The sequence below is a fragment of the Ixodes scapularis genome, unplaced genomic scaffold (genome assembly GCF_016920785.2).
Source record: "Ixodes scapularis isolate PalLabHiFi unplaced genomic scaffold, ASM1692078v2 ptg001946l_1___fragment_3__unscaffolded, whole genome shotgun sequence".
NCBI lineage: Eukaryota > Metazoa > Arthropoda > Arachnida > Ixodida > Ixodidae > Ixodes > Ixodes scapularis.
In genome coordinates this window covers 1828429-1843286 of record NW_024610214.1, presented here as the reverse complement: position 1 = coordinate 1843286, position 14858 = coordinate 1828429, and the positions used below count along the sequence as shown (strand labels likewise).

General features: G+C 47.9%; 1 protein-coding gene across 1 annotated transcript in view; it reads right to left on the bottom strand.

The window, feature by feature from the left end:
* The window catches only part of LOC115327728 (neprilysin-4-like), a 148116-nt gene that overhangs the window by 28991 nt on the left and 104267 nt on the right, over positions 1 to 14858 (bottom strand). Inside the window, exon 15 of the mRNA XM_040217273.1 lies at positions 6840 to 6911. Coding sequence (XP_040073207.1) covers positions 6840 to 6911 — 72 coding nt within the window. The remainder of the gene's footprint in view (positions 1 to 6839; positions 6912 to 14858) is intronic.

The following is a 14858-nucleotide window of genomic DNA, read 5'->3' as shown; positions in this document are numbered from 1 at the left end:
CACTGATCAGCTTGTTGGGAAGACCATGCGTAACGAAGACCTCTTCGCATAACTTTATGATAGCATCTGCCGTTGCGCGTTTCAAGCGTCGAAGTTCGAAATAAAACAAATAAAAGACCACGATTGTCAGATACTCTTCTCCTGCTTGGTGGAAAAGGTCCATGCCAACTGTCTGCCAGGGCAGTTCTCGGACATCATGGCTCATCATCCGCAGCTGCTGGCTGCTGGGCTCGTGTTGTCTGCAAAGCGCACATCTTTTCGCATTCTCGTGGATGTCCGCTGATATTCCAGATCGAAAAATGGCGTCTCTGGCACGTTGTTTCATCTGTTATGTACCCACATGGACTGCATGCAGGATGTCTAGGACTTCGTTCCTCATGCTGCTGGTAAAGATCAGTCTGTTTGATCGAAAGAGGAGGTAGCCATCCGAATGAATCTCATCACGGTACGGCCAGTAGGCTCGGATTTGTTAGGAAATGATATTTTTGTCCTCTAGCCCCTTCGTGCTTGCATACTCCCTCAGGGGGCGGAGATACTAATCTTGGTTCGTTGCCCGCTTGATCTGCGGAGGTCGTTCTGCAGAAACTTAAAACTCTTGGATCACGTTCAATTGGAAGTGTTCTTCCTCTGGTACCTTCCCTTTCAATGGAAACCGATACAGGGCGTCTGCGATGAACATTTCGTTTGCCGGCTTGTACTTTATTTCAAGTGAGTACTTCTGGAGAGTCAGGCGCATTCTTTGCAGACATGGCGGAAAGTGGTGAAGCGGTTTCCTGAACATCGCATCCAAAGGGCGGTGGTCACTTTCCACCAGGATGCACGGCTGAGCGAAGACGTAGTCGTAAAAGCGTGAGCAGCCATGCCCAATGGCTAGCATCTCCTTTTCAATTTGTGCATATCTTTTTTACAGTTCATTCAGTGAGCGAGAAGAGTAGGCCAGGGGGCGTCCATTCTGCATGATGACAGCTCCTAGTCCTCGTCGGCTAGCACCTACCTGCAACACAAGGGTCTGCGTCTTGTCGTAGTATGCCAGAACCGGTACCTGTGATAGGGCTGCCTGAAGACGCTCAACGACCTCTTGTTGGGAGTCGATCCAGACCCAAGCGTTGTCCATCTTCAGCGGGTCTCGTTGAGGTGCACTTAACTCCGACATGTTCGGGATAAACCTGGCAACGAATTTCATCATTCCCAAGAATGTCTTCAGTTCCTTTTCATCTTTTTTCTTTATTTCTGTCTGCGGATACCTGGCACCTGAACTGCAAGGATGTCCTCTGCTCTGTTCGAGTCGATCGAAAGTCCTTTGTCGGTAGCAAAAAGCCGAGGTAGCGTACCACCGCTTTCAAGAAGTGGCATTTGGTCAGGTTTAGCTTGAGGTTTCCCTCTTGTTACCGTTGCAGGACAGTTTATAGACGTCTGTCGTGCTCTTCTTTTGTGAAACCCCACACCAGTATGTCGTCCATGACCACTTCGACGCCGTCGAGACCTTGGAGCACCTGGTGCATTGCTCTCTAGAAGACTTCAGGGGCAGCGGCAATTCCGAACGGCATCCGGAGGAATCTGTATCTTCCGTAAGGCGTGCTCATAATGCACAAATACGAGCTGGGCTTGTCAAGTCGAATTTGCCAAAATCCTGTGGCAGCGTCTAATGTAGAAAAGTACTTGGCACCCTCGATGTTCGTGACGATGTGCTCCAGCGTCGGCATGTGGCAATGCTCCCTCCTGAGCGCTTTGTTGAGGTCAACTGGGTCCAAGCATATTCTTATTTTGTTTTTCTTGACCACAACTACCATCTGGCTTGCCCCTTCAGCCAGCTGGGTGATGGGGGTTATCACTCCATTTGCTTCCATTCGACCGAGTTCAGCCTTAACCTTGTCACGGAGGGCCAGTACAACGCTACGGGCTGGCTTAACTACACCTTGTCATCCCTGGTGCAGTTTCATGTGGTACACCACCCCATGTAGTTTCCTTAGACTCTTGAACGTCTCTTCAAACGGTCATGCCGCTTCGTAGAGTTGGCCCTCTTCTGCCACTGTGGCCACAAGTTTAATGAGGCCTATCTTTTGGAACAGTTCACCACTGAAGGTTGCTTGCACCGGCCCTTGCACAACGAAAAACTCTGCCTGAGCAGCTCCGTGTTTGCTGGACACTTGCAGAGTCACCTTTCGGGCTGCTCTTTGTTCTGGCCGAAAAATATGTTCATTAGTGTGTTTCGTGACCCCAACTCCTTGTGTGTTATCGCCTTCAGTTGCTTGAGTGAAATCACCGAAAAGTTTGCTACTTTATCCAAGTTGCAAAATCACTGGCTTGCCTTCAATGTTGATGTCGGCGTTCCGAACTACCTTTTCGCGTGTAGCTCGACGAGACGGCACGTAAAAAGCACCTTTCTTCGCATTCGACGCTGTCAACGTTCCGGGTCTTCATCTGTCCGGCGCCTCTCTTGTTAGGCTTCTTTGATCGGTAGACGCTCGTGAAGTGGCTGAGCTTCCCGGACTGCTTGCATTTCTCTTCATCTGCGGGGCAGGCTTACCCCCCATTCACACTGGAAGCGGATCCGCGTTCGCGAAGCGGTTGCGAAAGCGGTTGTATAAAGATCCAGTGCAACTGCACGCGCATTTGATGTCATCAAATGCGCGTGCAATTGTACTGAATCCTTATACAACCGCGTTCGCAACCGCTTTGCGAACGCGGATCCGCTTCCAGTGTGAATGAGCCCTTAGTTCTTGTGATACGCGTAACCGCACTTCGCGCACGCTTTGTTATTCTGTACGAAGTTGCCCTCTTCAGTGCCGTCCTGGTGCTTGTCGGCATTGCCTTGGCCTACTTGGGTCGTTTTCTGTATCTCTTCTACCTCCTGCTTGCTTTTATCTCGCGTGCGACAAATCTTTCCGAGCCTGCGAAAATCTGGGTTCTCGTTGATCAGATGGCTCTGCAACCGCTTGTACTTTCTTATGCCTAGGATGATGCGGCTCTTGAACATCCGGAGCTGCCCGTACTCGCAGTTCCGGAAGAGCGTACGAAGCTCCGTGAGCCATTCATCGAAGCGTTTTCCCGACTTTTTGTCTCTCGTGCCGAAAACGAAGTCGTGGTACGCGAGGTTAACGACGGGCTTGCAGTGCTCCTCAAATCTTTCGAATAGCTTGTCTACATCGTCGCGATCCGCTTCCGTTTCGAAATTGAACGTGCGGAAGATCCCCCGTTCCTCTTCGCCGATTACGACCAAAAACGTCGCCGCTTGAATTTCTTTAGGCTTCTTTGCGAGCCCTGTCGCAGTCGCTAGAGCTTGTGCTCACTCGGCCAAGGTTTGCATGCCACCCAAAGATGTTGAGACATATCCAGGGGCTTCGGGACTGGTAGCAGGGATGTCACGTTTCCCGGTGTCGCTGCTGTAGCCATTGTAGCGGCAGGGCTTTCCGGCTGTCCGGCGAAGGCTGACCGTCAGGCCTTTTAAGACTAGGCCTACTTCGCCGGGTTCTTTGTGTCTTCTGACACCATGCAGACCGTGCGTAGGGACACACCCGAACGCGGTGATTGCTGTGAGACAGAGACATTTATTCGTGGGCTTTTTGTTGCGACTACAGAGGGCTGGCGGCGCTACTTGTACCAGTAATTCGTATAATGATGCCGCTGGCCACAGCTTCTAGGACCACTCAATTGTCAAACAGACATAGAGCCTGCTCTGATAAAGTGGCCCCAATCCGTACTCGAGAACCGAGCTAATGAGGATCACACCGCCGCCATTTCTCCCGCAGCGGCAACACGAGGAACTGCATGGAGTACTGCTTTCGACAGCGTCCGCTGTTACTTCTATTTTGGGCTTAATCGGCCATTTCGGCGCCAAAAACAGATACGGGGGAAGCGGTTTCAGGGGTCGTCTCCCAAGCAGACGCGCCGCGAATTACAAACGAATTTGGGATGCGCCAAGGTCGTGACGCGCTATCTGAAATCCCCGCGGAGACATGGTTGTATAAAAACAATTTTAATAGTGCCGCAAAAACTTGCCAACGAAAAATTTTAGAAAACAACACGCGGCCGTCATTTTGTGCCATACTGTAATAAAAGTTACTAAAAAATAGGGGGTTTTTTTTGTTTGTTTTTACGCAAGAACATGCTTTCTGAAAGCGCAAGGTGACCACAGAAAAATAAAAGATTAGGAGTGACGCTGTTTTATTTACCTCGGTCTCGGTGGGCGCCAGCGGCCCAGGTTTCAACCGTGAGTTTCCCAGCTGAGTGCTTTAGTAACGTTGGTTTGAGGTGGAAACCTAGGGGAAGCCTAATGCTTCGACGAGTTTTACTCGAAAAACATGTTTCTTGGCTATTTGGTGGCCGCTTCTGTTTACTTAAACGTAAGGATAAAGTATAAAACTTATGTGCGCACTCTGCGAGTGTGTGTGAGTGTTTCTCTTGAAACGCTCGGAAAGCGTGAAAAAGAAAAACATCGACAACGACAAGATGTACAAGCACATGCTCGGAGATAGTGAAATTTCCGAGATGTTCGAGATGCAGATACTCAAGAGTGCTTTTTAGGCGAACGTTCGACAAGCTGTTCCGGCAGGAATTGCTCGCCAAGATGCAGGTAGTCCAGGAGTAAAACCTCATGAAGATCGCGTCCGCGTCGAACAACTTTAAAAAAAAAAAAAAAAAAAAAACTTTGGGTGTGATCAATTTTTGCTTATAGCTTTGGAACTTTGTAAAGGTGCTATCAAAAGGTTATCACTGTAAAGGCAACTATAATAAGGCGTGCCTCGAGCACGGTTTTCTCCATAAATTGAAATAAGGGTTGGTGTTTAAATTTCTAGGTTGGGGGGGGTGGGGGGGCATTTAGAACAAAGGAGTTGTTGCGAATCAGGGGGGTGCCTTCTGAAAAACAAGGGGGGTGTAAGACTTCCACCCCCACCCCCCTCCCCTAGAGGATGTGTAGGGATATCACTGGCCTGGACCATCTTGATTCAAGAAGTAAACTATTTCAATGCAATCAGGGAACGTGTTTGACACACATGCAGGGGCTTATTCGGAGTAATTTAACCTATGTGTCACGCAGGCTTATGGAGATAAAGATGTGATCTTGCCACCCTTGACTTACCGCCATAAATACTTGTAGCGAGTTCAGCTGCATTAAACTTCATCGCAATGAGATGTCTTGTCCTGCGCTACTTGAATATAGCGCCGCTTCGCCGAAAAGGTGCAATATTTCAGTTCTGAGCGATATCCCTCATAACCCCGTATGCCGGCAAGAATTATGGTCGAACAATTAAAACAATAAAAGTAATTGAGACATCTAATGTTCATATCCTCCGCTTCTTTTTTTTTAACAAGGCTTGTGGAGGGGCGGGTGAGGGGGGGGGGGCTTATTTCAGGTAAATCCTATTTGATAGCTGCTGATAAATGTATGAGATTTTGTTTTCTTACGATCGTTATTAGAATAAAGGTTTTCAAAAATCGCCTTATCGAATTATGAGCTAGATATAAGAAACAACCTGAATTGCACTACCGTATTTTTCGGTCTATAGCCCGTCCCTGCTAAATGGTCCGCGAAGGCCGATTTCCTTGGATGGTCCACAGACGGTGCATAGCCCGCACTTGGTGCCCAACCAGAGTGTAAAAATGATCATACACAGCACATCTTGACAAATGTCAGCTGTATTAGTGTTCACAAAGGAGCTTCTATCATACATAAATCACCAATAATATAGCAGGGGCGTTCCAAAAACGTTTTTTTAAAGAAAGGGAAACCCTATATTTACTTTGAGGGGGGGCGGGGGTGGTAAGTGACAGTTCATTTTTAGATGCGTCGCTAGTCTTAGAAAAGTGGTAGTCCTTGAATAGTAATAATATTCTTTTATCGAGGGAAATTAGAGTAACGCATACTCTAAAAAAAACCGTGCTCCTATACTATCCCGCACAATACTTGGACACGGAAAGTAAATCAACGACTTACGGTGGCAGCTCGGCAAATTATGACGATGCCGAAGCATATCTTTACACCAAGAAGCGAAGTCTGAGTTGTGATATTAAGGAATGCAAGGCGTGGACATTTGGCATTGCTTAATGTCAAAACTCAATGTGCAATTTTCGGTCTAAACATATGTTTCGGCATCGTCATTCACTCAGCTGCCTCTGTAAGTTGCGGTGATTGCCTCTTCGAGTGTTGTGCGAGAAAGTAGACGCACGTTTTTTAGAGCGCAGCTCTTAGGGGCCCGTTTCCGGCTTGAATGGCGTCGCCGTCGCCGTCGCCATCGCCGTCGGCGTAACCGCGAGGTCACGTGACCCCCCAAGGTCACGTGACCGCCAAGTCACATGACCGCCTGAGGTCACGTGACTTACCAAGGTAAAAAGACCCCCCCCCCCCGCCGAGGTCACGTGACCCCCTGAGGGGACATGAGCCTCCAAGGTCACGTGACCCCGAGGTCATGTTACAACCTAGGTCATCTGACCGCCTGAGGTCACGTGACTTCCGGGTGTCACGTGCCCCTCAGGTCACGTGACCCCGGAAGTCACGTGACCCTCTAAAGTCACGTGACCCCCTGAGGCCACGTGACCCCCCTGAAGTCACCTGAACCCCCTGAGGTCACGTGGTTCCCCTGAGGTCACGTGACCCTTCGAGGTCCCGTGACCTAAAGGAGTCACCTATCTTTCAGTACGCTTCCATCCTCCTCCTCAAGAGTTGCGCTCCAACCAGCGTTACAGGGAGTTGTAAACGGCTTTTATTTTTTTTAGAGTGTATAGTTCGTCCCTGTGGATGTACGCACCGGGTGAATTTGGAACTTTTAAACATGTATACTCCGCGGACTATACACCAGAAAATACGGTGCGTTAAAGTTTCAAACAAATATAATAACTACTTACCAGCAATGTCAAGCCCATGTGTAATTTCATGACCTATAAACATCCCAATAGCTCCCATGTTGATTGATCTGAAGAATACAAAAAAAAAATTAGACGCACATCTGGAAACACATTTATGCTTTGTTATGAAAGATTGACATCATGCAGAGTTTTAGGATGTGACATTGAAGTAAATATGTTTTTGTTACTAACTTCAAGAACTTCTTAGAGGACCCTCACAGGCATGGTGTTTCGAAGAATGGTGTGAAATCCAATGCTCTAAGAGTACATAACAAGACTGTTTTGACTTTTTGTCTCTGCAGCCCACATCACTATTCAGTGATGATGTAAATAAAATTGATTGATTGATTGATTGATTGATTGATTGATTGACCGTTCTCACAATTACTTCCGAAGACGCTGCCTCGGTCGCTCCCAACAGGCATTTGAGAAGGTGCCGCTTCATAGCATTTTTGTATTTTAAATTTAACGATATTGTCACGTGAATAGAATAGTTTAAAACCCGTAATGTTCGCGAGCCCTTAACTTTTGCGAAATTGAAAATTTTGCGAAATTTAAGGGCACGCGAAAATTTCGGGCCTTAACAGTTTCAAAACAAGCGTCTGGAATTCGCGATATTTAGTTGCCGCGTTAATGTCCTTTGTAACAGATTCGCGAAAAGGAGGGGACGCAAATATGAAGAGTTTTACAGTACACGGTACGCGGCAAAGACATAAAGCATATTGGAATTGTGACGTTGTAAGGTCCCCATCGTATTGTTAAACTATATAAAAAAAAAGATGCAGGACACGTGATTTATGTGAACTGTTCTTTAAATGTCTTTGTTTCGGCGCTTACTGTATACGATGCTTTAGCTAACTTGTCCCAGTTATTTAGAAAAAGCTGTTACACATATTGGACAAATGCTGTGTTAACAGTCCCATTGAGCAAGTCAATTCACTTTTATAGTGTGCCAAACTGGCTACTTAATACAAATGAATTAACAAGCTTTCTAGGTAATAATACGCTTGCAAACCTTCCCACACGAAAGTTGTAGAGAGCGTCGAGAAAGTTCTCAATATGTGAGTTACATAAAAGTAGCATTTGTGCACTTAATTTTTGTAGTTTTTGAGAAGAAAAATAAGGCACGCAACATTTAAAAGCATGTTAGGTTACTGTACCCTCAAGTGAACAGCAATATTAGTGCTCTTAGACAAGTGAGGTATTTCAAATCTCGCGCGCTTCCTTGAAGGCTAAAGGAAAAATAGACACCCCAGGACCCCCTTAGTGGATACGACACATTGGGGTTGTGAGAATCAGCCGCGCTATCTCGTGAAGGGGCACAAGAATGAGACCCACACTCGTGCTCGTAGGTTACGTTTTTTTGTTTTTGCTCGTGTGCCCCGGTGTATGCGTGAACTGACGGTGCTCGTGATGGCTAGCGCTAGATTCATGTGTTAAGGCCACGATGGAATTAATACATTTTTGTGATGACTCTGTGCCCGATGCGGCGATCACATTATGTTCGGCACACCCAGCGTGCTTCACTCGCACGGGGATAGATGGCGCTCAACTATAAAGGGGCTTGGGAAGGCTTGTAAAGAGGGTTTGTGAAGGAAATTATGCATTCTTTACTCTGTCCCTGTGTACTGTACGATGAAATGATGAATTTATGTTCCGCATTAGCACCGATTGCCATTTCCCCCGTGCGGTTGCTGTGTTTTAAATGAAAACCTTCCGATGATGAATCAACTTGACAAAATACTGGTATAAATATAAAGCTTCCCGACACAATCTGCTGCGTTTTCAATAATTTAGAGTAGTTTGAAATAACTCAGTTAAAGAGCTGGGTCGTGCTCGCATATTTTGTCCGACAATGTTTGGTAACAGTTCCGTAAATTGTTTACGCACATTACGTGGCTTTATCCGGGTCGGGGGATTTTTCCCAACCTGCTCCTCCCTTCTTGTAAAAATAATTTAATATTGTTACATAGTGGGGACTAAATATTTATTTACATCCCCAGAAAGACATTACAAATGATTTATACATACGATGTCAACTGGTGCTATGGTACATCGAACCCATGTCAGTAGAAAACATTTTTATTTCTGATGACATAGAGACTAAAATGAGGACACAGTGACTGAAAGTCAAGCAGTAGTAGCGGTTATAAGACATAGATCACTTTTCATCTATACACTCACAATATTTTGTCACCCCGTCTTACACGTAAAAAGATACCTGAGAAAAAGTTTTGCTTTAAATAGTATATAGAGGCTGAATTCACTGCATACTACCAAACTACGCCATTTCCTACATCCCGTGTTTCTCGCCCACGCATTTAAACTAAAACGAGCACTGCTTTGCAGATTTCTTCTTTTCTTGAGCTTCTTTATTCCTACTCACGGTAATAGGGTTACAGTGTTGTCGCATTCGCATGCTGATGTGGTGGTGGAGGAACTAGGCAATTGTTTCTTTGTGTTCAGCGCTTTAAAACGTTATTGCGAATGTTTCAAGAACACTGCCGATTGCGCCCCTGTAGATAGTATAGTGAGTTTTATTTCTACGAATTACTGTTCCGCTTTTATTTCTGTGGTTGGAAAAGGTTTCTGTTGGGGTGCATAAGGCCTGCTTTGTTCTTCGCGTTTGTCAGTGCTGCTTCAGCAGAAATGTTCTTGTCGATGCTGAAAGCTGATCGACATAGAGGGCAGCCTGTAGATTTTTTTTTTTTTTTTAATTTTCACACTCAAAAATCCAGTTACATAATATAGTATGCCGTCCACACACTTGCTTACTTCAGCCTTTTCTGTCCAGACATCTTCGGATTCCCATTCTTTGACAGAAATTTGACTGTCAAGCTTGATCTTCACTTAATCAACGAAATGAGGAGACAACGGGCTTTTGTAAGTTCTGATCAGGGCTCTGAGATCTGACACGTCAAGCAGGCACGAAGCCAGGGGAGGGGCATGCGGCCCGGGCCCCCCTTCTCCCCGAAATTTTTCATTTTGCTGGGACCTCCTCTCCCCCCTCTCCCTCATACAGCATTTTTTCATGAGCCTCCCCCCTCTCCCCTTCAACTACTTTACAGTTGCCGAACTTCGGAGGCTTCAGGATAGACTAAATGCACAAGGTGGAAGAAATACCCCGAATTGCCGTTGAAACGAAGCACGTCTTTTCCATTCGTATAGCATAACTTCTTGGGACTAAGGCTCACCTTCGTACACGATGGTGGCACCTGTCATCGACACAGCACCAAAGCAAAACACGAGGCCAGCCGCTGGCCGCACACCACCACCACACCGCGAAAAAGCGAGCTCACTCCGCCGGCGACACCGTGGTCGCCGAGGAGGGATCTCATACCCATGGTGCTCATAGCTCAGCGCCCTCCGCGGTGGCGCGGAACTAACTACTCCTGGTTTGAGGCTACCGCCCAACACGATCTGGTCGCTCGCTTCCCGCGTGAAGAGCGGCCAGAGCCATCACCTAAATGTATTTCTTCCACCATGGTTAAGGCATAGCCTCCTCTATACTGACAATGCCTGGCAGATCGCCACGAGACGCGGCTGCCGAAATTGAGAACAGAGAACGGCAGATCACGGATGAGAAAAGAGCAACGTGACAGGCGCGCCGCTGCGGCGAGACGCCGAAACACACTTCTCCCGAGCGATGGAATGTCCGCTCGTGCCCCTCGGGTTCCTCGCGCTACCGCTTCTTTTCTCGTCGGGTTTGAGACGCATGTTTCGGGTCCTCGCCGCTGCAAAAGCTGTTCGTTGACGAGTAGGTTCCCCCAGAAATTCTCTGCGCTACCAGATCCTCGCGCTCCAAATCTGCAACCGGGCACTCTATGGCTCCGTCGTCGAACTGCCAGGCATTGTGAGTATAGAGGAGGCTATGGTTAAGGAAGTTGAGATGATGGGTCGGTCACGAGAGGTTTTTTGTGCTTAGGCAGTTCGGAAGATACCTCGATTGTAAATAGAGGACTTTTCTTCTCTTGGTCAAGTCTGGCAAACTAGTTTCGAGTGGTGGTTATCTACAGCCTTCGTCATCCGGTCCTGATAACGCAATCCTTAGTAAAAATAATCTTCTATACTGGGGTGTCTTTCGAACGCTCTACAGTTTTTTGTATTAAAGGCTTAGCACGCTAATTAACGTTTTAAAAAGTTAGCTAATTAATTTGTGTTAATTAGCCAGTTTGACTTATCACAAGATATATCTTCACTTGCTTCATAGGACTGCAAAGAATACTGCGTTGGTTCGACACGCGTAGCGTGAACCGATTTTGTTTTAAGCCTTGGGACAAGCCGGTTGAAACGCCCTGAGTATAACGAATTGAGCTAATATCCATGGTCCATTTTCATCTTAACTGCTGTCACGCACTGGACGCACTCCTTTCTCGCACTGTGCTCTCTCGCGCAACTGTTGTATCATGCGACAGAAACAATAAATAATATACATTTCCAACGATGATTAAAAAAAGATCTGTCGCAAGACGCGTGGACTAAATGAAGAGTGGCCAGTGTGAAATGGAGTTGGAGCCGCAGTCGAAATCGCAAAAGTTCAGAGTGCCGCAGAAAAGAAATAGAAAAGAGGAGCTACTTTTAATAAGAAACGGTACCGAATAAACTGCCATTTCCCAAAGCGGAAAGGTATAATTCTCGAGTACAACAAATAACACCAAGGGTCAGAACGTTTCTTCAACCGCTAAGCAAAAATGAGTGCATGGTTCGCTAGTCAGCCACGGCCCCTAAAGCCGGTTATGCGTATGCAGTTCGAAATAATTTAGAGAGAAAAAGTGAAAGCCGTTTACAAATCCCTGTAACGCCGAATTGGAGCGCAGCTCTTGAGGAGGAGGAGTGAAGGGTACTGAGGGGAGGGTAGACCCCTCCCCCTTCTCCTCCTCCTCCCCTCATTCTTTAATATGCTCCGGGGGGGGGGTGTCACGTGACTTCGGGGAGGGGGTCACGTGACCTCGGGGAGGCGTGACCTGGGGGTGACCTTAAGGCCACGTGACCCCAAAGGTGACCCCCACCTTTGGGGTCACGTGAAAGTATATTCACGTGAAAGTATATTCTTTGGGGTTTGTGACCTTGGGGTCACGTGACCTCGGGGGGCCACGTGACCTCAGAGGGGTCACGTGACCTCAGAGGGGACACGTGACCTCAGAGGGGTCACGTGACTTGGAGGTCACGTGGGGTCACGTGACCTTGAGATGACCTTGGAAGGAGTCACGTGACCTTGGGGGTCACGTGACCTTAAGGAGGCGACCACGTGACCTCGGGGGTCACGTGACCTCAGAGGGGTCACGTGACTTGGGGGTCACGTGACCTTCAAAAAGTCACGTGGGGTCATCTTGGGGTCACGTGACATTGAGATGACCTTGGAAGGGGTCACGTGACCTCGAGGGGTCACGTGACCTTCAGGGGGTCACGTGGGGTCACGTGACCTTGAGATGACCTTGGGAGGGGTCACGTGACCTTGGGGGTCACGTGACCTTGGGGGTCACGTGACCTTGGGATGACCTTGGTTACGCCGACGCCGACGCCGACGCCGACGCCGCCTCTAAAAAATGAAAGCCGCTTACAACTCCCTGTAACGCCGAATTAGAGCGCAGCTCTTGAGGAGGAGGAGGGAAGGGCACGGGGGGGGGGGTAAACTAACCAGGGGGGGGGTCACGTGACCTTGGGGGTCACGTGACCCCCAATGTCGATGATGTCATCACTGACGTCACTGATGACGTCATCTGTGACGATGACGATGCGGGTACCGATGACGTCATTAGTGACGTCACTGATGGCTTCACCAGTGATGATGACGATGACGATGCGAATGTCGGTGACGTCATCAGTGACGTCGCTGATGACGTCATCAGTGATAATGACGATGACGATGCGGATGCCGGTGACGACATCAGTGACGTCACTGATGACGTCATCAGTGATGATGACGATGACGATGCGGATGCCGGTGACGTCGTCAGTCATGATGACGATAACGATGTGGATGCCGGTGACGTCATCAGTGATGATGACGATGACAATGTGGATGCCGGTGACGTCATCAGTGATGATGACGATGACGATGTGGATGCCGGTGACATCAGTGATGATGACGATGACGATGGGGATGCCGGTGACGTCATGAGTGATGATGACGATGACGATGCGGATGCCGGTGACGTCATCAGTGATGATGACGATGACGATGTGGATGCCGGTGACGTCATCAGTGATTATGACGATGACGATGTGGATGCCGGTGACGTCAGCAGTGATGATGACGATGACGATGGGGATGCCGGTGACGTCATCAGTGATGATGACGATGACGATGTGGATGCCGGTGACGTCATCAGTAATGATGACGATGACGATGCGGATGCCGGTGACGTCATCAGTGATGATGACGATGACGATGTGGATGCCGGTGACGTCATCAGTGATGATGACGATGACGATGTGGATGCTGGTGACGTCATCAGTGATGATGACGATGACGATGTGGATGCCGGTGACGTCATCAGTGACGATGACGTCATCGGGGGGTCACGCGACATCGGCGGGGGTCACGTGACCTCGGGGGGTCACGTGACCTCGAGGAGGGGGTCACGTGACCTTGAGGAGGGGGTCACGTGACCTCAGGGGAGTCACGTGACCTCGGGGGGGTCACGTGACCCCCAACGAGGTCACGTGACCCCGGTGGGGGGCTCGCGCGGTGCATTATGGGACATTTCCCATGATGCACCGCGCGGTTACGCCGACGGCGACGCCGACGGCGACGGCGACGGCGACGCCGCTCAAGCCGGAAACGGGCCCCTAAGAGCTGCGCTCTAATAAACGAAACACGGTCACAGGACACATCTCTGTGTCAAAAAGCAGTCCCCCTGTGTGTACGTCGGATAGTACAAAGCTGCGAAGACTGAGCTTTTTTTTAAATTCTAGAACTCTCGTCTTGTGGACACAGGAGGGGAAGATTGCCCCGTTTACCAGGGAGTAGGGAGCCGCACTTGGACCTACGACAAGCCGCATGCGGCTCGCGAACCGCCGTTTGTCAGCCCCTAGACTAGATTAGGGATGATATTGAGTAGCCCAAGTAAAATTCATAAAATGTATGCCATGGGGTGACATGTTGACGATAATTAACCAAATATAGCAAGATTATGAAGGATGTTATTCAACTCAATGCCAAATGGTGCCCAAGGAAAGGGTGACAGAAAACTATCAATGCACTGCCTTCGGTCTTCCATAAAAATTTTGCAAACTCCTTCATTCAAGCTAGCCATAACCAGAATATGATGTCACGTAAGCTCGAAAAAAAAAAAAAAAAGATTGCCCCGGCAAAATATATTTTGCATTAACCTAAAAGTAAGGTACGAATCTGATCTAGTGTCATTTTGAATGCCTTCTCTATAAAAAAAGGTACTAACAGAGTGCCTACGCGTGCCACCGATCCTTGGGGGATGTCGATACTCATCGCAGGTAAATTGTCCGTCTTTCGATTAATTAAAGCGTCGGTAAAAAAATCTCGGCTATTTTTAAATGGCTGGCGTGTCCTGGGTAAGTACCCTAATGAAAGTTTATTCTTTCGGAGTTTATATAGGACATTCTTGAAAATAGACTTTAATCGGGCCATATTCGTCGAATCCTGCTAGCATTCATAATGTAAAGCAAAAGTTTCACTTAACACAAATCACTGAGCGCTACCACATCGCCTCTGAAGTTCGTTCCCACAAAATTATGCTTAAAATGCAGAATTTAAGATACGATAGTTTAAAACCATTTAGCAGACATTAAACCATAGGTTCGTGGAGTGAAGAACCTTTGTTTTTCTCAATATCCCAAGTACTTTCGAGAAGGCGGATTGGGTGTTTAGGTCACGTGGTGTCAATTTCCCCGCTAAATTTAACGGGAAAACCAAATTCGTGTGGAGGCCATGTGACGTAAATTTCTTTGCTAAATTTAGTAGGAAAGTTGTGTTGACCTGCCAAGTATGGTCAGGTCACTTGACGTGAATTTCCTTGCTAGATTTGGCGGGGAAA